Source organism: Nelumbo lutea, chromosome 4 (assembly GCF_056320005.1).
Source record: "Nelumbo lutea isolate HS-2025 chromosome 4, American lotus-T2T, whole genome shotgun sequence".
NCBI classification, from domain to species: domain Eukaryota; kingdom Viridiplantae; phylum Streptophyta; class Magnoliopsida; order Proteales; family Nelumbonaceae; genus Nelumbo; species Nelumbo lutea.
This window is the reverse complement of record NC_142687.1, coordinates 33,422,881-33,444,947: the sequence shown is the minus strand read 5'-3', so window position 1 is coordinate 33,444,947 and position 22,067 is coordinate 33,422,881. Positions and strand designations below refer to the sequence as shown.

The window sequence follows — 22,067 nt, the reverse complement described above, 5'->3', positions numbered from 1 at the left end:
TGGGATGGTGTTGACTAGGGTCCTAATGGAGTTAGGATGAAGTTGACTTAAGCTAATGTTATAATAGTTCATCACATCAGGAATATGTGGATGAAGGGGGAACTGAAGACCCGCTTTCAACACTTCCACGAAGATAGTGACATCGTCTTCCTCGTGCTCCCAAGGGTACTGCCCAAGGGGAAGGGAATACCCAAACTTATTCAGAATCCTGTGTCTGAGTTACGAGCTTGTAGATATTCTCAGCAGAGAGTTCGATGGGACCAAATTAATCCGCTGCTTTAGCCTTATGGGAAGATGAGGCCCTCTTATAAGAACCTCGTCAGTATAACATTGGAAAACTGTTATTGACCGGAAAACAGACATTAAACAAATTCTGTCATTTATACAGGCAACCTGTATTCACGCCGGAATACCCCTGTTTTTCCTTTTCTTTCGGTTTTGGGGTCAACAGACGTCGGAAAAAATAATGATAACATACCTAAGAAGCCGGAATGATGTCAGAATCATGTCGAAAAAACATGATAACATACCTAGGTGGCTAGGGCGCCAGAATACCCAGTTTTGAGTGCCCTACCCCGGTTTTGTGAACGCCCAGCCAAACTTGCTATTTGATCTGTAAACATCTAGTTTTAAGAGAAGAGCACCATATTCCTGAATATATCAGCAGGTTCAAACATTTGTCATTTGTGGCTTAAGTATGGGTGCAACATACTGTTTTAAGGAAATTCTTGCCCAAGTTGGCCTTAATTGCAAAGAATTTGTTTACCTGAAAAGCAACGTCAAATCGGAGATGGAGATGCGTTAGCCATTGTTACCCATTTGCTTGCTATAAAACACTTGAACATACAAATTTTATATACAGTATAGATAAAAGGATTATTTTAGTTAAAAAAAACTTTTCCTCTTCATCTGCACTTTTTATATATACTATAGATATAGATAAAAATAAATTTCACAAATTTTCACAAATGAAAGTATAATGGCCCATGCTTTGCAACATTAATACTTTGGAGTTTGGACCTTGAGTAGGAGGGGATTACTATAACAATGTTAGATTTGCAATGCTCAATTCAAATTTGATTAGGTATTTACTATAACAATTTTATATTTGCATGACTTCAAATTTGATTATGGGTTTATTATAACAATGTTAAATTTGCATAATGAGTTGAGATTTAACATGGTGTGTTTCTGCTAGGGGAACAATTTAGGTGGGCCCAACCTGAGCCCGGGCTGACCCACCCTGCAATTTTGTACGGGCTGATTTGAATTTTAGGTCCTCAGGCTAGGCCTGGGCCAAAAGTTCAGGCTCTCTTAATATTCGGGTTGGGCTCGGGCTGCCCAACATTATACCATCTTGTGTTTCTGGCTTTCTGCTTTGTTTTTTTTCAAAGGCTTTAACGAGAAGCCCCGGCCCCCGTGTATTGTAATGTAATCTCTTTTCCATTCTTGTAGAAAGAGAGCTACTGGGTCAGACGAGAATTTCGCCATATACCACCTGTCTTCTTAATTCAAGACTTGTTGCTTTGTTTTTTTTAGTGAAGAAGTTTTTGAGGAGGTTCTAAGTTCCTTGGTGGCTGAAACTGTATTTGGGTATATATGACTATATCATTTGACAATTTTTTATTTAATTATTTTAACATCTAACAGATAAAGCATTAAGTCTTTCAATTCTTATCAAACAGTCCTAAGTTCCTTATTCAGCCAAGAACTTGTAAGGACAGCCATGCTTCCTGAAGAAAAAACAGAGTTGGAAGTAATGAGAAAAAGATAAGCTAAAAGAATAGAAATTATCTACTGTTGAATGTAACGGAAGCATGGTGCTGAAATTTGGGAATCATATAACTTGGCTTCCTACCTTACAGTAGTCACCAATGACAGCATTTGTACAATTGGTCTACTGCTATACCGCAAAAAATGGGGAATCCACACTTGGTGGTCTGTTTCTGTTCCAAGTTTCCAACAACCGGACTAGAAGAGGATACAGGCTCCCACTACCAGGAACATAGGCTATATTTTTAATAGTGTTCTCTACTCTGCATAATACCCTTCATACACTTATGCCACAGGTGGACCAGACTGGCTGAAGCTCCCAGTCCAGGTTGGTTGATCATATTTGTTGTATCTTTACTGCCCATTCTTTCTGTTTTCCAATATAGACAAAGTCATTTTACCTACCGATGCCTTGTTCATCAATCAATTGGACGCCAATGCCATACTACCAACTGTTAGGCCCGTTCGGTTTGCAGAAATGGGGGTCTGGAATCAGAATCAAAATAGACTATTCCGATTCCAACTGTTTGGTTGGGCGAAATTGGAATCCCATTCCCATTCCTTGGCATTCCCCCATTTGAGGGAATGGCATTCCCTTCCCCTCCCTTGCGAATGAAATCCCATTCCTGCTGATTTCAATTCCTCTATGGGGATAGACCATTCCGATCCTGATTCCGGACCCTTATTTCTTTTCGTTATTGGAGATGGAGTCATCCCAGACGGGGACGGGTTCCATTTTCTCAGCCTCTAAGGAGTTCCAGCCACGGAGGTTGGAGTAAGGTTCACTTACCCCGTTACTTGAATAAGCCTTCCTCCTACTAGAAAACCTGAGGGGAACTCTCTACAACGGGAAGACAGTTTAGTGTTGGTATTTCCCCACAACATAGATTTATTTAGACCGGCAACAGCATTCCGAAAGCAAATAGTATGCTCTCAAGCAATGAGCTAAAAGAAAATAAACATAGAAAAGATTCATAAATAGCAAGAAGAACCAAAGGCAGAAACCACAATCTAGATATATTTCATTTAATGCTTCCAAGGAAGAAAAGTTTCCTGTGAAATTCATTGGATGGATGGAATCAATTTCATGTTTTCAAGGTATAAGACCTGTATGCTGTTAGATAATGAGGGAGTTGAACTGCACCCCAGTGTTACAAGACGCTGCATTACTGTTTCTAGTCTAGTTCTCACCTGAAACAGGACGAGAAAGTCACTTTACAGAGAACCCAGATAAAGAGAAAAATGATGAACTTGTAAATTACAAAACTACATCTCCCTCCTACCCCCAGTTTCTGAGCAAAAAACACTACATCCCCCCTACTACCTACGAATGAGATTTCCACTTCCTAAGAAGTTCATCATACAGATATCCTTTCCCCATTTTGGACAAACTGCTTTTCAACTTTGAAAGTGTTGAAGAGTGCAACTTGACTCCCTTTTCGATCATATCCTCAGCATACTTTCGTGCCTCTGAAAGCCTATTGAGGTCGCGTAGCCCAAGAACCAACGAATTCCCAATGTCTTCCAAACCAGACATCCCATTTTCAATCATGCACTTCCAGATCTTTATGGCCATAACTGGATCACCGATATCCAAGTAAATCCTAACAGCTGAAGCACAGTTAGTCTCGCTAGGAATGCACTCATTTTTAATCATCTCATTGAAAATAGCTGAAGCTTCACGTAGCTTTCTCCACTTAATCAAGAACTGGAACATCACATTGTATGTCTTAGAATCTGGAAAAGCTCCATTGAAGATCATTTCGTCCAAATACCGGAAAGCAGTGTCATAATTGTTGAGATAACAGTGCAAAGTAATCATCAAATTGTACATATGGGTATCAGGTTTGCAACCATTCCTCTCCACCATTGCTTCCCAAAGGGTGCTAGCACTCCGGACACTGTTCGATTTAACAAACTCTTCCAATGCAGTCCTGAAGAATCTCATCCCGGGGAAACATTTCTTCCCTGCCATCATCTCAAAAAACTTCATCGCTTCATGAATGTCATGACCCTTAAGCAATGCATTCAGAAACGAGTCATAAGCTGGTACATTCTCTGGGTTCCATCCAATATCAATCACCATTTCACCGAAAGTCTGTCGAGCACAAGCAACATTATTCTCATTTTCCCAACCTTCCAATAGAATTGCGTATGTATCAGCATCCGGTCGAATCTTATCCTTGGCAATGTCAAGAAACTCCTTTGCCTTCATTGTCTTTCCTTCTCTGCATATCGCGCTGAGCAGTGAATTCAATGCTATAATATCCCGAGCAACACCATACTGATCCATGACCTCAAACGTCATTATCGCCTCCTCAACTCGGTCTGCAACCACATAGCTGCTAAAAACAGAAGCAAATGTCGCTAAAGAGAGCAGCCCTTCCTTCTTCATGGACTTGATTGCATCCCACATTGCGTCGAACAATAAATTCTTCCCTAACAAATCGACAACCAGGTTCCATGCATACGGACTATGCTTGTCATTGAGCTGCCAACCGGACCAGCGGAAGAACTTCACAGCAGTAGATGGGTAGCCATACGAGAGTTTCAGAACCTCCTCGACGTCTCCCGTCGTAACCCTAACTCCTGTCTCTTCGAGGACCTTCTCAACGGTTGGAGAAGGTGTGTTGGCTATGATTTCGCAGAGCAATTTGGTTTTGGCAGGTAAATTCGGGGATTCTAGATACGAAATGAAGGCAGGACGCCTACTCTGACGCTGGTTCTGCTTTTGCTGCTCAGGACCTTCATTGGAAGCAGGGTTCGCATAGGAAGAAGATTGACGCTTCTTGTTCTGCTCCGGTTTCGAAGAATCATCATCGCGAGAAGATCGTTTCTTATTTCGATCCATGGGAACAAACAAACCAGAAAAGTACAGTTAAAAAGTTGCTGATCCAAATTTTAACTGTTCTTTCTACCGATGGATGGATCGATCGGCGGAAACCCTAGAAACCGAGAGAGAGAGAGAGAGAGAGAGAGAACTGAACAGCAAGGTTTTGTTATTTTGTTCAGTAGGTGTCTAGGTGAAACTCGGAAGATAAAAGGGCTTCGAATGACTAAAATCTCCCTCATTATATTTGTGGCGAGTTAATTTCCTTTTGGACAAATTTCTTAAATTACTACCTTTCTAACTAATTGACTGACTCTATCTTATCGTTTACATATTGTTTTAAACTACCTCAAATTTTCTAATAATTGATTAATTCTCCTCTACCGTTAGGGTTCCGTTACAATATATCACAATCTACTCACTGCCATACCATGTAACGGTTATGTTTTACGAAAAAGACAATAATACCCTTTATGTAACTGAATAGAATATCTTCGGTTTGATTTTCTCTCTTAATCTCTTCGGTAATCGGTATTATTTTCCTGCCGGAAGTTGTCTCTCTCTGAATCTCAGTATTCCCGCCGAGCTCCTCCGTCTGGGATGGCAATGGTAGAAAAACAGTGATGGAGAGAAGCAAAATATCAAACCAGTTAATAAGCATTTCTAGTGAGAAATGGAGATTAGTGAAGATGTGCCTTCGGCCTTACAATTTGACACGATGATGAGAGCACTAAAACTGCTGTGGGCTACTTATTTGGATTCAAGGATTCAGCTTGATTGAAGCTGTTAATGAACGGCTTAACCGAGAACAGAGGCACTCTGCTCAATCCGACTTAAATGAGGCAAAAACAATTCCTAAAGCCGCCATCATCCCTGCCGCTGAGTTGAGCAGAGTCGGATTGTTTAAGACGCAGGAGTTGCTTTATCCTTAGAATGCTCTCTGAGCAGAGTCTGATTGCTCAACTCTGAACTGTAGCTGGTAGACCCAAATCTGAATACAGAAATTCTGTTGTCTATACAGCAGAGTCAATCTGAATACATAAATGCTGTTAGACCCAATCCGAGCGGACAAAAATTCTGCACACATCAATTGCGGTGACTGCATTTAAATCATGAAATTGAAAGAGTGCAATTAGAAGAGATGATTAATGGAAGAAACAATGAAAAACCTTTTGCCCGTCTCCATTGACGACAATGAAACTTGTCAAGAAAACGAGAAGAATATGATGCTAATCGTGGCAGCGGGGATATATACATTAATAATGTATCATCGCTGCATTTGGAATTAGTGTAAAATATCATCGCTGTAAAAATACATTAATAATGTTTTATACTAAACCGTGAAAGTGATCGTTGCTTTTTGAAAAACAGAATGTAAAATTTTACATTGATAAAATTAACATAGTTTTTATATCGATTATCAGTATAAAACTTTATGCTTGATGATGTTTTATATTGATTATCAATGTAAAACTCTATTTCATTCAAAAATAAGTAAAATTGAACCGAAATGGAATTTTACATCGATCATAATCATACACTCATTCCAAACACCTACAAAACCAAGCAGATTTAAATGAAAAAGAGAGATAAAAATGCTATTTACAACGACAGGATGATGGTGGCTATAAACAGGGGCGGAGATGATAGAGTAGAGCAAGGAAGGAGAAAAGGCGGAGATGACGTGAGTAAGCTTTCGAGTGGATCTGGGAATTGTAGCCGCTATTTTGCCACTATGTTGAGAGGAGGACGTGAATGAACTATTTAGGGCTGTTCATAAGAATGCCCAACCCGCTATTTTGTCGACCTTGTCATTGATCCTCTCGATCTTCTTTCCACTCTTCGGTCTTGCGTTGCCATAAGATCCTTTGAACCACTTCCCCTTTTTCATTATTGTTGTCTCAATGAAAAATCGGTTTTATTATTTTAAAATTTTTATTAATTAGATTTTATTTTGAAAATTTGAGAAATAATAAAGGATACATTCGATATTTTGCTTTTTACTGGATAGGGTTTTCGATGATATCAATTGTTAAAAAATTTGGGATAATTTAAGATGATTTGTAAATAATAAGGATAAAATTAGTCAATTAATTAAATCATTAAGGGTAGTTAAAAAAATTTGTCCTTTTCTTTTCTGCCCGTATGGCCATTGACACAGGCAGCCCATGCAAAGGATATTTTGGTCATATGACAATTTTCAATATACCGAATAAGTCCCAAAACCCTTTTTGACGTATCCCTCAAATTCCCCCAACCTTTTTCTTCTTTGTATGCAGTGATTACCAACATCCGCTCTCGCGGGTTCCAGAGACGGTCAAGGGGTCTTCTGTGTTTTGTTCAGCTTGAAATCTGCTTTGTTCTTCAGCACCTCCGAAAGGTATTTATTTCTTCCTACCCCAATCAATCCTTTTTAATATATATACTTTTTAAATCTGGAATCTGGATTTTTGGATGATATTTGTTATTCTTCTTCCTTGAGATAATTGCGGGAGAGAAGTAGTGAAAGAGTGATTTTTTTTTTATCTGTCATTCATTTTCTTGCACAAAATCAGTTGAAAATTTGTTGGTTTTACCCAATATTCTGTCCTCTAAATCTCTTTACAATCGCGGCTATGCGATTCTTTTGTGTGGGCGGGACGCGGGACTCTCGGTGTACTTTATCTAGTGATACTTATTCTTACATTCACACGTTTAATTACTCATATTTGCCTCAACTTATGTCACTATTTTATCTCTTATGAGAGCGCTTTTGGGTTGGCTTGGTTGGACCCATAGCGTGGAATAACCTTGCTGTTCAGGGTGGGCTTTCAGAGGCAGTTCGTTTGTGTGAATTTAGGCTGATGAAAAGTTGCTGTTTGAAGTTCGGTTATAGCTAAAGCTTCCTAAAGTAACTTCAAGAGTATAAGAATAATTGCTGACCAGGATTTTATGATGATGTCAACAACTAGAATTCTAGGGAAACCTACTGCTTAACTATCCTACTTTTCTAGTTACAGTAGATGATAGTGTGGGATTTGGCAGATGAATCGAGTATGAAAAATTGTATGTGAATGAACCGGACAAGAAGGGGGGAAAAAAATAAAAGAATCCCTTAAACTGAATGTGGAGGTTTATGTGTCTCATAATAACTAATTACTGATTCAGTTTATTCGTATCCACATCCAATCAAATTAAGGTTATGTATGGTGTTTTTTGAAGATAAAGGTTACATATGTTGTCGACAATGTGTTTAAATAAATTGATGGTTGTCTAGAAAATATGATGAGCTTGCAAGAAAAAGTTTTATTGAGCTGGAGAGTAGAAAGGATTTATGCTGTTGATAAAACTAATATTGAGTCTGTTGTGGTGATGGAAGAGGAATGGCATTAAAATAGTTGGATGATGGGGCTGTGGACTCTTTAGATGAGGGTTGCGTTTGGAATTAGTGTAAAATATCATCGCTGTAAAAATACATTAATAATGTTTTATACTAAACCGTGAAAGTGATCGTTGCTTTTTGAAAAACACAATAGGTTGAAGAGTGTAAAATTTTACATTGATAAAATTAACATAGTTTTTATATCGATTATCAATATAAAACTTTATGCTTGATGATGTTTTATATTGATTATCAATGTAAAACTCTATTTCATTCAAAAATAAGCAAAATTGAACCGAAATGGAATTTTACATTGATCATAATCATACACTCATTCCAAACACCTACAAAACCAAGCAGATTTAAATGAAAAAGAGAGATAAAAATGCTATTTACAACGACAGGATGATGGTGGCTATAAACAGGGGCGGAGATGATAGAGTAGAGCAAGGAAGGAGAAAAGGCGGAGATGACGTGAGTAAGCTTTCGAGTGGATGTGGGAATTGTTGCCGCTATTTTGTCGCTATGTTGAGAGGAGGACGTGAATGAACTATTTAGGGCTGTTCATAAGAATGCCCAACCCGCTATTTTGTCGACCTTGTCATTGATCCTCTCGATCTTCTTCCCACTCTTTGGTCTTGCGTTGCCGTAAGATCCTTTGAACCACTTCCCCTTTTTCATTCTTGTTGTCTCAATGAAAAATCGGTTTTATTATTTTAAAATTTTTATTAATTAGATTTTATTTTGAAAATTTGAGAAATAATAAAGGATACATTCGATATTTTGCTTTTTACTGGATAGGGTTTTTGGTGATATCAATTGTTAAAAAATTTGGGATAATTTAAGATGATTTGTAAATAATAAGGATAAAATTAGTCAATTAATTAAATCATTAAGGGTAGTTAAAAAAATTTGTCCTTTTCTTTTCTGCCCGTATGGCCATTGACACAGGCAGCCCATGCGAAGGATATTTTGGTCATATGACAATTTTCAATATACCGAATAAGTCCCAAAACCCTTTTTGACGTATCCCTCAAATTCCCCCAACCTTTTTCTTCTTTGTATGCAATGATTACCAACATCCGCTCTCGCGGGTTCCAGAGACGGTCAAGGGGTCTTCTGTGTTTTGTTCAGCTTGAAATCCGCTTTGTGGGTAAAGAATTCATTACCCGAGTAAAACTTATCCATCTTCTAGGTGGGTAAGTAACTTTCCCACTCGAGGGAAAAGTTTATAAAACATGATGGGACAAGTTTTTTCTTTTCAAAATTAGCTTTTAATGGGTAAAAGGGTCATTATATTACTTACCTGAGAATCAAAAGAACATGGGTAAGTGTTACCAGGAAATATTTACCTTGGTAAGTGCACTTACCCGGGTAAGTGAGAAATTTGTAAACGAAGGGGGCCTAAAGGTAATTAGGTTTTGTTATCCCATCAAGACAATATTTTCCAAGTTTAGCTGATTGTAGAAATACATCCTTTTTAATTAGTATTGTAGAACTGCATCTTTTTTATTGGTATTGTAGAAATACATCTGTTGGGTGTGGAGGTTTTGTTCTCTCTCTCTCTCTCTATGGAGTTTCTTCACTTCTGCTTTAGAATTATGGGTTCAAACTCTCATAAATAATGTGGATTGAGAATGAATGATGATTTTATTTTTATTTGTTTCTAAGTACTTTAGTGCTGTTATGGTCTTTCTTCATGCTTTAGAGAAGAATCTTATGTTTTCAATTGAATTTATTGCTGTTTCAAGTTTGAAGTTGTTTGTGCATCCTATCATGAGTAAAAAAAAGATGGCCATTTGTGCATTCTACTAGTTTTTACTCTGCAAGGGCACTGCATGTTTCCCTTGCTTCATTTATAGACAATAAAAGTTCAGTTTTGGGGTGGATTGATGCTGCAATGTTCACCATCATGGGGAATTCATTGTTAATTTTGTTTAATTTTATAATCCTTTTTGGTTTTGTTTTCCTTTTTCTCATTCTTCTTGCTTTCTTTTGTTTGATTTAGAATAGATATGGCCGAGGATGCTTCTGTTGAACTGAAAGATGATGTGCCAGAAGTAAGTGTAAATTTTTCATTACCTCTTCCTTTTAACTTTACTGATGCATGGTTGCTTGACACCAGTGCTTTAAAAGGCGTGGGAGGCGTACGCCTGGAGGTGTGCCTCCAGGCGAGGTGCTCCCAAAACAACTTGAGGTGTATGCCAGAGGCGCTAACACCTCTGAGGCGTGCGCCTCATGCGCTTTTTTCATGAGGCATGCTAGAGGCGTGCACCTCATGTGCCTCATGCACATCTTATATAAAAAGACAAAAAAAAAGAAAAAAGAAGAGAAAGAAAAGGAAAGAAAAGAAAGGGAAGGGAAAGAAAAAGAAAGAGAAGAAAAAAGAGAAAAGGAAAGAAAAGAACAAGAAAGGAAGAGAAGAAAAGATAAGGGGAAAGAAGGTGGTTTGCCCCCTACCCCCTTGGCTGGGGGGGTGACCCCCCCGCCCCCTTTTTGATACCAGCTCAATTTGTTTTTTTTGAGGTAGGGGGTCTCACTCCGGTTCGACAAGTCCCCCCCCCCCCCCCTTCAAGTAATGTTATGCATCTTTATTCTTCTAAATATAAAAGATTTTTATTAAAAATAAAGAAAAAATGAGATCCCCCCTTCCTCTTCATCCTCCTCCCCTTCCTCCTAACTCCTCTCCTCTTAAGGAGGCTTACGCCTCACGCCTCTAGGTAATGGAACGCCTTGCGTTACGCTTCCTCGTTTTAAAACATTGCTTGACACTTGGCATCTCTTGAAATTTTATGGGCTTTGATATTGTGCTCTTGTTTTGTTTTTAAACCCAGCCCTTGTACTTTATTGTGTGAAAGCATGGATGTACTTGGTCCTAACTTATTTCTGATAAAATATTTCGTGGATTTGGAAGAATTTCCTTTAATTTTATATTTCTTAATGACTAATAGAGGCATGTGTGCCACTTCTTGTGCATAAGTGCATATTTTTTTGATTAGTAACAGATCATTAAAATTTATTGAAAATCATAAAGATATGCATCGTTACAAGCATTCCACAGGGAGGCGCGAGATGCAGCCTCACTGTTAGAACACAGCTAGTACAGAATTACAGTTGCGCCCAATACAACTGATCCCTAATCACCCCTTGCTTAGCTAATGAATCAGCCAAAGCATTAGCCTCTCTCCCCACCCATTGTACACTTAGATTCATCTGCTGCATTAACCAGGTAAACTTCTTCATTTCATTTCTACAACACGAAATCACTGAGTCCAGATCTCTGAACCAACCTTTGGTGCACAGCTGCTTGCTAATACCACATCTATGTACTAGCAATGGCTCTCTTTGTACAACTTTGTATGCAAAGTTTTGCAAAGGCTAAAGAAAACTGTCCTGGACAGCAAAAGCCATTGTGTTCCACTTCTTTGGTAAAGACTGTAGAAACATATATTTGACATGCTGTAAGTTGCATTGGTTTCTTTATTTTTTAGCTGGATCCTCTCTTTGTACAACTGTCTTATTTGTTATGCTGTTATATTTGTTGATATTTAATGTCCTAAGTGTTTCATGAATCCGTTCATTTTTGCAGCTTGCCCCATTTGACCCAACAAAGAAGAAAAAGAAGAAGAAGGTTGTAGTTCAGGACCCTGCAGATGAATCTGTTGATGAGTTAGCTGAAAAAACAGAGAATTTATCAGGTCTTCATTTGAATCAGCAACTATGAATTGTTCTTTATTAGGAACTTGAGAGTGTGGTTTTGAAGTATTGTATGCTTCATTTTTTTGATGTATTACTTCTTTGAATTTATGAGATTCTTCAAGTGCAGTTTCTGATGGAGTGGAAAACACTTTTGCTGGTTTGAAAAAGAAAAAAAAGAAACTGGTAATTGGTGCTTAAGTATTCACATAAATGGTCTATGCACCTTTTTCTTTGCGTCAAATGATATGTATTGTGGTATATACAGGTGGAGACTGATTTCCTTAGTGAGGAGAATGGTGAAGAGAATTTGGATGGTAAGAACCATGTTTAGCTTAACTAACTATTATGTATGTTGTTTTAATTTTAATGTTAACTAAAATGAGAAGTTTTGCTTTTGTATGTTGTATGTGCAACTTGTTTAATGAGCCCATCCCAGTGTTTTTGGGTTGATACTCGAACTGAGTCAATTGGATAGAGAGTTTGGCTACAAACTAGTGAGTTGGAGACTGGAGTAATTGTTAAAAATACAGGAAAAATAATGCATCTAGTAATTAATGAATACGGTATATAGGAAAATAATTTATTGTTCCTTCCAAAAGGGAAACGTCCATTTAAAAAATGATAAAATAGTAAATAACAGCAGAGTTGCAAGCTGTTTTGAGGACTCAAACTGGCAAGGGCATCAGGCTTTTGAAATCTGATCATAAAAGGAGACTAGGTAGTTTTTAGCTGGCTGAATGGAGAACCGGAAAGGCCGTGGCATCTAAGAAATCAAACCAAGGAATTAAGACAGCTAGCCAATTCCGTGGAAGCAGAATTATTTTGAATAACTCATGCTGCAAACTTCATTACGGATTCATTGGTTTGAAGGGGAGTAAACAGGCAAACATTGATTTAGGGTGGGTAGCCTTTAACATAAGAGAAAATTTTGACAGCAGCAATGAGCTGGCTCTATTGTAAGGAAGTAAAATATAAAATCTCACATACCGATCTGTAACATGCTTTGTACATTTCTCATGCTATCAATAAAAACTATCAGTTACTGAAAAAAAGGATATACAATTGGTTGGCCATCAATGTGGTCATGTTGTCAAGTTAGTACCTGATGTTTATGACTCATTCTGGTGAATCACGAATCTGATGGTTTACAGCTGATTTAATAATGAAGCTGGATATACAATTGGTTGGCCATCAATGTGGTCATGTTGTCAAGTTAGTACCTGATGTTTATGACTCATTCTGGTGAATCACGAATCTGATGGTTTACAGCTGATTTAATAATGAAGCTGGATTACTGAGTTTTTAAAGCACTGGACTTTCACCCCTGAACAACTCAACATCTAGTTTGCATTATGAGAACTTTTCCCTCTCTAAGTTAGTGATATTGTTCCCATTATATTATTGTGGTATGTCATATACAGCAAATGATATTCTTCAACTTTTAGGCCATGTAGCAGAAGATGAAGAAGGGGAGGGGATTGTGCTAAAGCAATATCCCTGGGAAGGAACCGATCGAGACTATGAATACGAAGAGGTTGGTATTTTCACTTACTATGTATCTAGAAGTTCTTAGTTTCTTTACCTATCAAAAAAAAGTTCTTAGTTTCTTTGAAATTCAGTTGCTATGATATTTAGGTTTTCCTGGATTTTTATGTGTTTTTAGAATACTGCAACATAGCAAACTGTGAAACACTTGTATTTTATTTTGTTTTGTGCTTTTAGAGTATTGCTTTCAATGCCATATATAAATGGAATTGTGAATACAGGAATTTTGTTTTAAGAAAACAAAGGTATACATATTGGCCAACAAAGTCTTGGTTTAACGACAGTGGGTATATATATGTTCTGGTTAAGTTGATAAAAAACTTATAGTTTTTTTTTTTAATTTTATTATTTATTTGTTATAGGTGATTTTATTATGGTCCAATCCTGAATGGTAATTTCAGTTGATATTAGTTGATTTTTTTGTTAACTTCTTGTTCAGATGATTGAAATATTGCTTCTACAATGATTGCTGAAAATCAACAAAATACTGAATACCCCTCTGCAGTACTTGTATTATTACATTCATGTGCTTTTATTTATAGGATTAGAGGGGTTTTGTATTCCAGGAATTGTTTTTCTTTTTCTTTTGGTTTTGCTTAGTAGATTTCAGTTAAATGTCATTTATAAATTATGTGCAAGCCTGCAAGGAGGGCAGAAATTTTAAGAATTCTTGTAGGATGCTACAAGTTGCCAAAGGAATTTTGTGTATGCTTTTTGTGATGGTTACTTATGTGCCTAATGTCTTTTGTACAAACTAAAGATGTCTGCTGTCTTAACTGCAGCTTCTGGGGAGAGTTTTCAATATTCTGAGAGAAAATAATCCAGAACTTGCAGGAGATAGGCGTAGGACAGTGATGAGGCCGCCACAAGTCCTACGGGAAGGCACAAAAAAGACAGTCTTTGTGAACTTTATGGATTTATGCAAGACGTATGATCTTTTTCTTATAATCTCTTGTTCTTTTTGATAAATACTTTTTGCCATACAGGTCATGAAATGGGGGAATATCTAACTTCACAAATTTACAAAAATTAATGATACAGATCAGGAAATTGAATTTCAATTTTTTGTGGGAATATCAATTGTTAGAACACTTAATAAATTAAAATTCAATTATTCAGAAGTCAATTGAAATCATTGACTTCTCAATATGTACCCATGGGATTCATTTGGAAAACTGGCTAGGATGTACAAATGGACCATTTTTGGAGGCATTCCTCTTGTGAATTCCTTGGGAATTTTTGTAGTCATTGACTCAATGGAATATGCAAAGTTGCATTCAATCAAATATTGCAAAGCCTTGGTTCATAATTGGACCATAATGGAATTTTGGTTTATACTAGCACCATAATACCAAATTTGGTTTATCCATCCAATGTTTTAAAACCTGGCCCAGATGCTGATCTGTTTCCCCTTCCTGGCCATTGGTTCAACTGTTCAGGTCAAGAGTTCAAACACTTTTTTTTTTTTTATTTAAATCAGAAAACTCTTCACTCTTTAGTGGTTATTTTTTAAGCTTTACAATCTATACAGGAAGAACATAAGAATGCAAACAATGTATCAAGAAGTCAAACCATTATGCCATAAATGCTAAAATTATAAAAAAGAACTGGTGACCTGCTGAATAGGTCAGACAACTTAATGGTTCGGTTGTCCTGGTTGATGGGTGGTTGACTGAGTCAACGGTTTGGGGGAATTTGATTTTGTTTGATAAATTAGGAAATTTGATTATTCATGATGCTATACTTGTAAGCTATAATGTCTTGTTTCTTTTTCTTTTGATTGGTATACTATATCATGCACATTTTCCTACAACTATTAAAAGTTCTTGATCTTGTTTCTTATCTTGAAAAAAAGAGAAATTGTTGTTGTAAGACTCGGACTGGACCTAAAACTGGCATGCTGACTGGGTCATGGTTTTTATTGGTTAACCTGGCAATTAGCCCAGTCAAACCTATAACTGATATTTAAGTATTTAACCATGACTCAGAACGGTCTGGATCACTGGGTCACCAGTTCAACTGTCCAATCCAGTCTGAGTCTTACAAGGGAGAAGTTCAAGAGAGCTGGTGATGGTGAATTGAGAGGAAGTACCAAGGAGTTCCAAAATTTTAGGGTTTGATGATATTATCCATTTGGTTTTGGCATAATAGCATGGCCTGCATTTGTAGGATGTAGGATGGTTAAAAACAGATAGTCATGATCCTTCTAAGGATCACTATTAGGCCGCATATTTTTATATCTTACTTTTTTCTTGACGTTCCTCTGTTATTTGTTTGTTCAACTATGGTGTTTTTTGAGTTTTGAGACTTTGTATTCTGGGTTCGCTGTAATTTTTTGACCATGCATAGTGTGCTTTCCTTTTTATCTCTACTTTTGAGTTTTGACTTGTCTAGCTAGGCATTTATTTATCTGTGCAAAGTGACTCTAGATGTATAAGATGTATCTTCTTTACTGAGAAATTGCTGTTGAAAACTTTGTTGAATGAACATACTTTATACTTTCTCAGCCCAAAAATGGATCAGTAAGAATTTATTTTTATAGAGGAAATTAAGAAATCTGAGAATGTCGATTCAAAGGGCCACCACTTTGTCTAAAAATGTTTAAGTTTTGGGCCATATCAGGTCCACCCTTCCCAAGACCCCTGATAGCTGGGACCAGGTTTTGGTAATGGCCTTTAGAGGAAATAAAGAATGTAGATGTACTTCTATGTTTCAAGAAGTTCAAACTTTTACTGTATTTGTGTATAGTACGTGGATGTTATTGGGAGCCTATCCATTTTTTCCACTTTCTGTTAATCTGGTGCCCTAATCATTGATAGTACTTATTCAAGATGCTTTTTCTATCTATAGGACGCTGCCCATGTCTATTTTAAATGTGGGATGTGTGGCAGATGCTTTCTGTTTGGTTTCTTTGTGCAGTGACTAGATGTCTTTTTTTCCTTAAAATTAACATATCAGATAATTCTGGCATATATAATAATCATGTTGTTGGTACTTCTACAATTCCAGGATGCATAGGCAACCAGAGCATGTTATGAACTTCTTACTTGCTGAAATGGGAACTAGTGGATCTCTTGATGGACAACAAAGATTGGTTGTTAAGGGAAGGTTTGCTCCTAAGAATTTTGAGGGGATCCTGCGAAGATACATCAGTAAGATTCTTTATTTATTCGTCTGAATGATTGTTCTTTGTTTGAGTCATTGGTCGTGTATCTGGTCAATGTTAACCAGTTCCATTATGAGTCAGTTTTTACATGTAGTGTATGCTGTTCTCTCTGTTCTTCAATATGAAAAAGAAATCTGTTCCATGAATATTTACAAAGTTTTTATGATAGATCAGAAAGCTTTCAGTTTTTACTGCTTTTATATATGGTTTTTGAATATCCAATCATTTACATTTCCTCAGATGAATATGTCATTTGCAATGGCTGCAAAAGTCCAGACACTATTCTTACAAAGGAGAACCGCCTGTTCTTTCTTCGTTGTGAACAGGTAATGACCTTATGTTATGTTTTACTTGATTTGTTTCCATAGTTGTAAATAGGGGCAATCGTTTTCCCAGGCAGCCACAGTGCTATTATTGGTGGCCACACTGTGTTTATGGCTGTGTATTTTAAGGACATGCATATGTAGTTTGACTCACTGGTCAGGGGAAACTGCTAGATGATTAGTGATTTTTTATGAAGATTACAAGGAATCCTGTAATTTGGAGGGTTATGACATTTAGCCTCTGTATTATTTTTTGTGACACTTGGCACCTTGTATTTTCATATAAAGGTAATGACTTAAATCTCCCCAAAGGTTTTGGTCAAATACTTATACCGCCCTTTGAGTTATCCTACTAACTTGTAAACCCCTTTGACCATGAAACTACATGGGGTTTGTTAACAAAAGGGACAGAAATAAGTATACCAAAATGCCTTTAATAATAAAATATTAGTTTTGCCTGCAAAATATATGTTTTGGAATTGATAGCAGTACCCTCATTTATAAGCATTAAATGCAGTTTTAGCATCTCAATTTTCCTTCCACCGAACCTGTTTTAAACTTTTCATTCATGCCTTATCTTTGTTCGAGAAAAAAAAATCGAGCATTTGTCATAGGGTACAAATACAAATATGTAGAGTGCAAAACCTTGTATTTTGTATTATTGTCTATGCATTTGTCATAGGCTTGGTTTGGGAAGAGGCAAATACAAATATGTATGGTATAAAACCTTGTATTTGCACTCTTCCCAAATCGAGCCTTAAGGTTATTTTTGTCCATAACTTCATATGATATACAAGGTGGTGTAAAAAGGGATAAGTAAATTAATAGGTAAACCCTGATGGGAGATCTTAGTATTTGACTATAATTCCCAGTGGAGGCTATTGTGAAGTCTGGATATTTGGTTTATTTTTTATATCATTTTATTTGGCTTTCATTTTTAGAAACTTTAGTGCTTTACACTAGGATGGCTGAGATTTGATGAATTCTTGGAACATTACTTAAATTGACAAGATTTTTGGGTTGGTTTTGTACTTTGGTGTATTCTTTGGACAAGCCTGAATCAGTTGAAATTTTGGTACATCATTTGGATGGTTGAGATTAATTCACTGATCCAGGAGGCCACTTTGACGGTCTAGATATCTGTGTTGATTGGATAGATCATTTGGACGATTTGATGGAATCATAGTACATCATTTGGATAGTTTGAATAATTTGCAAGCCTTTTTTTTAATTTTGGGTTTAATTCAGTAACATTAAATGAAATTCTATTATTTTTCCAAAAATTTTCTCTTTCTGTAACATTAAATGGATAAAGTGGTTAAAGAGCAAAATTGTCTTCTGAAAATAGAAATGTCTGACAATGCATATTCATGTACTGCCAACTCCTTTATGGATTTGTGATGGAAATGCTATTTGTTATGATATGAAAGTACCAAGGAGCTACTCAGTATTGCAAAAAAAAAAAAAAAGTACAGGGGGCTAAATGTAGATTATATGGTTAAGGTGATGATCTTGTTTGTGCCCCCCTTTGGCCAAAAAGAAAAGCATTGTCGGTTTTCTAGAACATTCTGAAACTATGCTTACGGAATCATGGTTCTTGATGTTTTAAGATACGGAACACTTGGTGTTATCAACCCCTTGATAGAGTGGGATGACTAATCTGGATTCATGTAGCCAAATCCCTGTGGTTGGGACAAGGCTTCTTCAGTTGTGCAGGTTCTTGAACCTACATGCTTCTCCTGGAGATGGACGAGGCCTAATAGTTATTTATGTATGCAGTTTAGTTGTCTTCTTCCTTTGGAGGTCGATGATGATCGTCAATATTTGCTGACATCGTTTGATCTCAAGCATGATAAGAAAAACCTCAGTACTTCTGAGGCCTCATCTGGGGAAGTGTATCTCTTATTCTCTTTGTTACTTAATAGAGCATAGACTATAGAGTAAAATATTTATTTCAACCCTTTTGGACCTCCTATATGGCAACTATTAAATTCACTATGAAGCTGGTTTCTCATACGTGAAAATGGGTCTTTATTTTGTTTTCCTTGTAAACCTAATTGAAAACGAGCCCTACTCCTGTTCTGTGCAGCCTATTTAAAGCTGCATAATACAACCATTTCACTTGTGCTTGACTGCACGTCACCCTGCTTATAATTTCTTTTCTTTTGCAGTGTGGCTCTGGGCGGTCTGTTGCTCCAATCAAAGCTGGTTTTGTTGCTCTTGTAGGCCGCAGAAAAGCTGGGGGGACTTAATTTCGGTAGTTTTCTCATCAAGGGGTGGTTTTTCCCTGGAATGTCCACAAACTTGCCACCGAGTTTTGCAACATTCAGTGTTATGATTTTGTTTTCAATTTTGATCTGTTTCTCTAGATGGATTTATTTACTTCGATGAGCCTGAAAGCAAATTATATTCAAGTATTGTATGGTGAGCATTTTAATATTTATATTTGTAAGAAAACTCAAACAGAACAACCTGTTGATTTTGTTGAACATGAGCAGTAACAACCTATACTTTGGGGTTAGATGAATCGAACTGAAAATGGCATTCTTTGGATATTGCTTTTTGGTTTGCAACTTTGCATATGGGGGGGGGGATCAACTTATTAATTTATTGGAATTCAAGGTCCAAAACGATACGTTAATATGGTGAATTGGTGATGTCCACCGATGCTTTGTTTATCTAATGGGATGCTTCTTTTGTGAGATTCCTCCTTTTAAATATTCATTTGTGGTTAGATCAAGACAACAAGTTCAATGGTTCTGACTTCTGACCATCTATACTCTCTAGTCTTCACACGGATATGGGTGTGTATGGTGGCCCAAATAAAATAATGTGATGACGTATTTGATTGCGGATTAGTCTGCTTCTGGCAACCTGAGCCTTGAACATGCTTCTATTATTGGTCGTTTTTGGCTTACTAACCTCGTAGTTCGTACTTTCAAGATAGTTCACTATTTTTGTGGACCTGGCGATCCTACATTCCTACCTGGTCCTGGTTCACTTCCGTAAGAGGCATTGATAGCTTGCACAGGGAATTTGACATGGTGTGTTGAAGCCTAGAAGGCGAAATGCTGGAAAGATATCGCGGATGGTTGCCTGGTTGGCAGTCAAGTTCATGTGAAACATTTTTTGTGGTGTTTCTTGTTTTGGTTCACCATTGCTTGCAAGTTGCACCTGTTGGATGACCTGGTATTGATGTGACAACAACAGTTTGCCATTTTTCAAGACAAATTGGTAAAAATGTCTCACCAAATAAAAATTTGTGGTGTCTCATTGCATGTGCTTAGGTGGCTGTAACATTATCAAACAAGATTCATACCCATGATTAAGAAGACTCAATGATACCAAATACCACCTTCATCTGTATAATGGAAAGTCTAAAATATTTCTAAATATCAGCTTTTAAATCCACACGGTTTCCTAAAATGCTTCAAAATATTACTTTTTAAATCCATGTAAACGCTATTTATATAGATTTAGGGGGTGTTTTTATGTTTAAACAAAAGAGCCATTTCTAACATTCTTATTGTTAAAACACCAGCCTGAATAATTAATAAAATGAAATAGAGTATTGTCGTTAAAATGTGTAAAACCGTAGAAATCCAGTTTTGTATGTATGATGCTTTGAGCCTTCGTATTATCATTAAAATTTTAGAAAAAAGACAACCTCTGTTGAGTTTTTTTTTTTTTCCTCATAAATATTGAAACCTCCCCTCAATTTTTTACAAAGGACTAAGGCCTCCCTTGCCAAAATTATATCTCCTTTGAATTCCATCCCTTTTTCTTGATTCCTCAATTCATTTCATCAAAATATTGACATCCTCTCTCTCTCTCTCTCTCTCTCTCGTTGATTGATTGCCAAAGAACAGAAGGCTCATAAGAGACTATACTAGAGGGATGGGATCCAGGATGTATGGCATGCCGCCCCACGTGGATTCCTCAATGCATCACTTAAAAGTAGACTGTACTCCCCCTCTGATGTGAAGAAGGGAGGTTTAAATCTTGGGAGAATGACCAATCAGCCCACGGTTAGAATTTATATGCTCAAAGTACTGTTGGGGTAGGTGTCAGCTTGGAATTGATGTCAATTTACGGGTGGGCATTGGTGCATAGAATGTGATTTGTGGTCCTTTTAAATGTTTATAGCTCTGTAGCGTAAATCAGAAATCTGCATTGGGCGAATCTGTACTTCTCCATTAAATCTTTTGCCCTAAATTGTTTCATAAAAGCCAAACTGTAATCGAGACCATTTTGGTCACTGGTTTTTGGGTCAAGGGTTCAATTATTTGGCCTCCAAATAGATAGGCCTGTTCAGATTAAAAAAAAGATACAATGAGGATTAAAATAAAATAGCTAAAACCCACTGTCTAAGTTGAACAAATCTACAGTTCAACCGCCCAGGTCAATGGGTTTCTGACCAAGTCAATAATTTTTGACAAAAAACCATTTCAAGTGTGAATAAAACCGATTCGAATGGTCCGACCATCTGAATCAATAACGGCTTCAAAATCATATTTTTTTGGGTGCTTCATTCGACAAATAAGATTGTTATGGATTGTTGCAATGCCGAATGAGGCATTTAGCCATTTATTGAGTTTGGAATCTTTCTACAATTGGCTTTCAGTTGTTAGCAAGCACTACCAGTTGTATACAGCTATGGTAACCAGCATCGGGCTTCATAATTTCTATTGGTCGTATGGGCAAGCAAACATCATTTCCTTGGCTCTTTTCCTTTATTTTGGGCATATAAATAATCAATTCTTGCTTTGTTTACAAGAATAATTTTTATTAGAATACAATGGAGATCAAGAGGCAAGAAATCAAGTTAATTAATAGAAGAGATCACATGGGATAGGATGGTGGTTTACGTTTCACAAGTAGCTAGCCAATTATGTGGTGGGTGAGTAGAGACCAGTTATAACATCTACAAAGTCAAAACCGACCCGATAAACATGGGAATAGGAAATGTTATATTGGGAAGTATATCTGTTCATGTGCCGGGCTGCGTTTTATCTTTACATTAACAGAAAAATGTTTAGGCCCGAGTTTGAGGTCGGCCCGACTATAAAGTCCGAATATAAATTTGGAAAAAAAGATTTTTCTTTTTTAATTTAATTAAAAGTTGTTTTATTTATACTAAAAGACTTCAAAATTTAAAAAAAATGAAAGGTCTCATTGTTATTTGAAAAAATAGAAGAAAATATATTATATATATATTTTTATTATATAAAATATATTTTTATTAATATAATACATTATCAAGTCGGGCTCAGGCTCGGGCCTGGCTTTTTGAGAAAGCTTGAGCCCAACCTAAAAAATGTCAGGACCGATATTTTAGGCCCGAGCTTGAGCCTGTGGGATTAAAATCTT

The 22,067-nt window shown here is 36.8% G+C and overlaps 2 protein-coding genes across 7 annotated transcripts; one reads left to right on the top strand and one right to left on the bottom strand.

Annotated features, from left to right (window-relative positions):
* Nucleotides 1-2,769: 2,769 nt before the first annotated feature.
* On the bottom strand, nt 2,770-4,923 carry LOC148855079 (pentatricopeptide repeat-containing protein At5g15010, mitochondrial-like). The gene has a single exon (XM_088986030.1). It carries the CDS (start codon nt 4,622-4,624, stop codon nt 3,098-3,100), a length of 1,527 nt encoding a protein of 508 aa, XP_088842156.1. The 5' UTR covers nt 4,625-4,923; the 3' UTR covers nt 2,770-3,097.
* Nucleotides 4,924-6,836: 1,913 nt separating this feature from the next.
* On the top strand, nt 6,837-19,250 carry LOC148855078 (eukaryotic translation initiation factor 2 subunit beta-like). 6 transcript variants are annotated; one of them, XM_088986034.1, is made up of 11 exons: nt 6,837-6,983; nt 9,978-10,024; nt 11,554-11,662; nt 11,791-11,846; nt 11,929-11,977; nt 13,109-13,197; nt 13,991-14,136; nt 16,218-16,360; nt 16,615-16,700; nt 18,477-18,592; nt 18,869-19,250. In XM_088986034.1, the coding sequence occupies exons 2-11, from the start codon at nt 9,980-9,982 to the stop codon at nt 18,921-18,923; spliced, it is 894 nt and encodes a 297-aa protein (XP_088842160.1). In that variant the 5' UTR covers nt 6,837-6,983; nt 9,978-9,979; the 3' UTR covers nt 18,924-19,250. The 6 variants fall into 6 exon arrangements, with proteins under 6 accessions (XP_088842160.1, XP_088842158.1, XP_088842159.1 ...); XM_088986032.1 differs by having other exon boundaries at nt 18,372-18,592; XM_088986033.1 differs by having other exon boundaries at nt 9,973-10,024.
* The last annotated feature ends 2,817 nt before the right edge of the window (nt 19,251-22,067 follow it).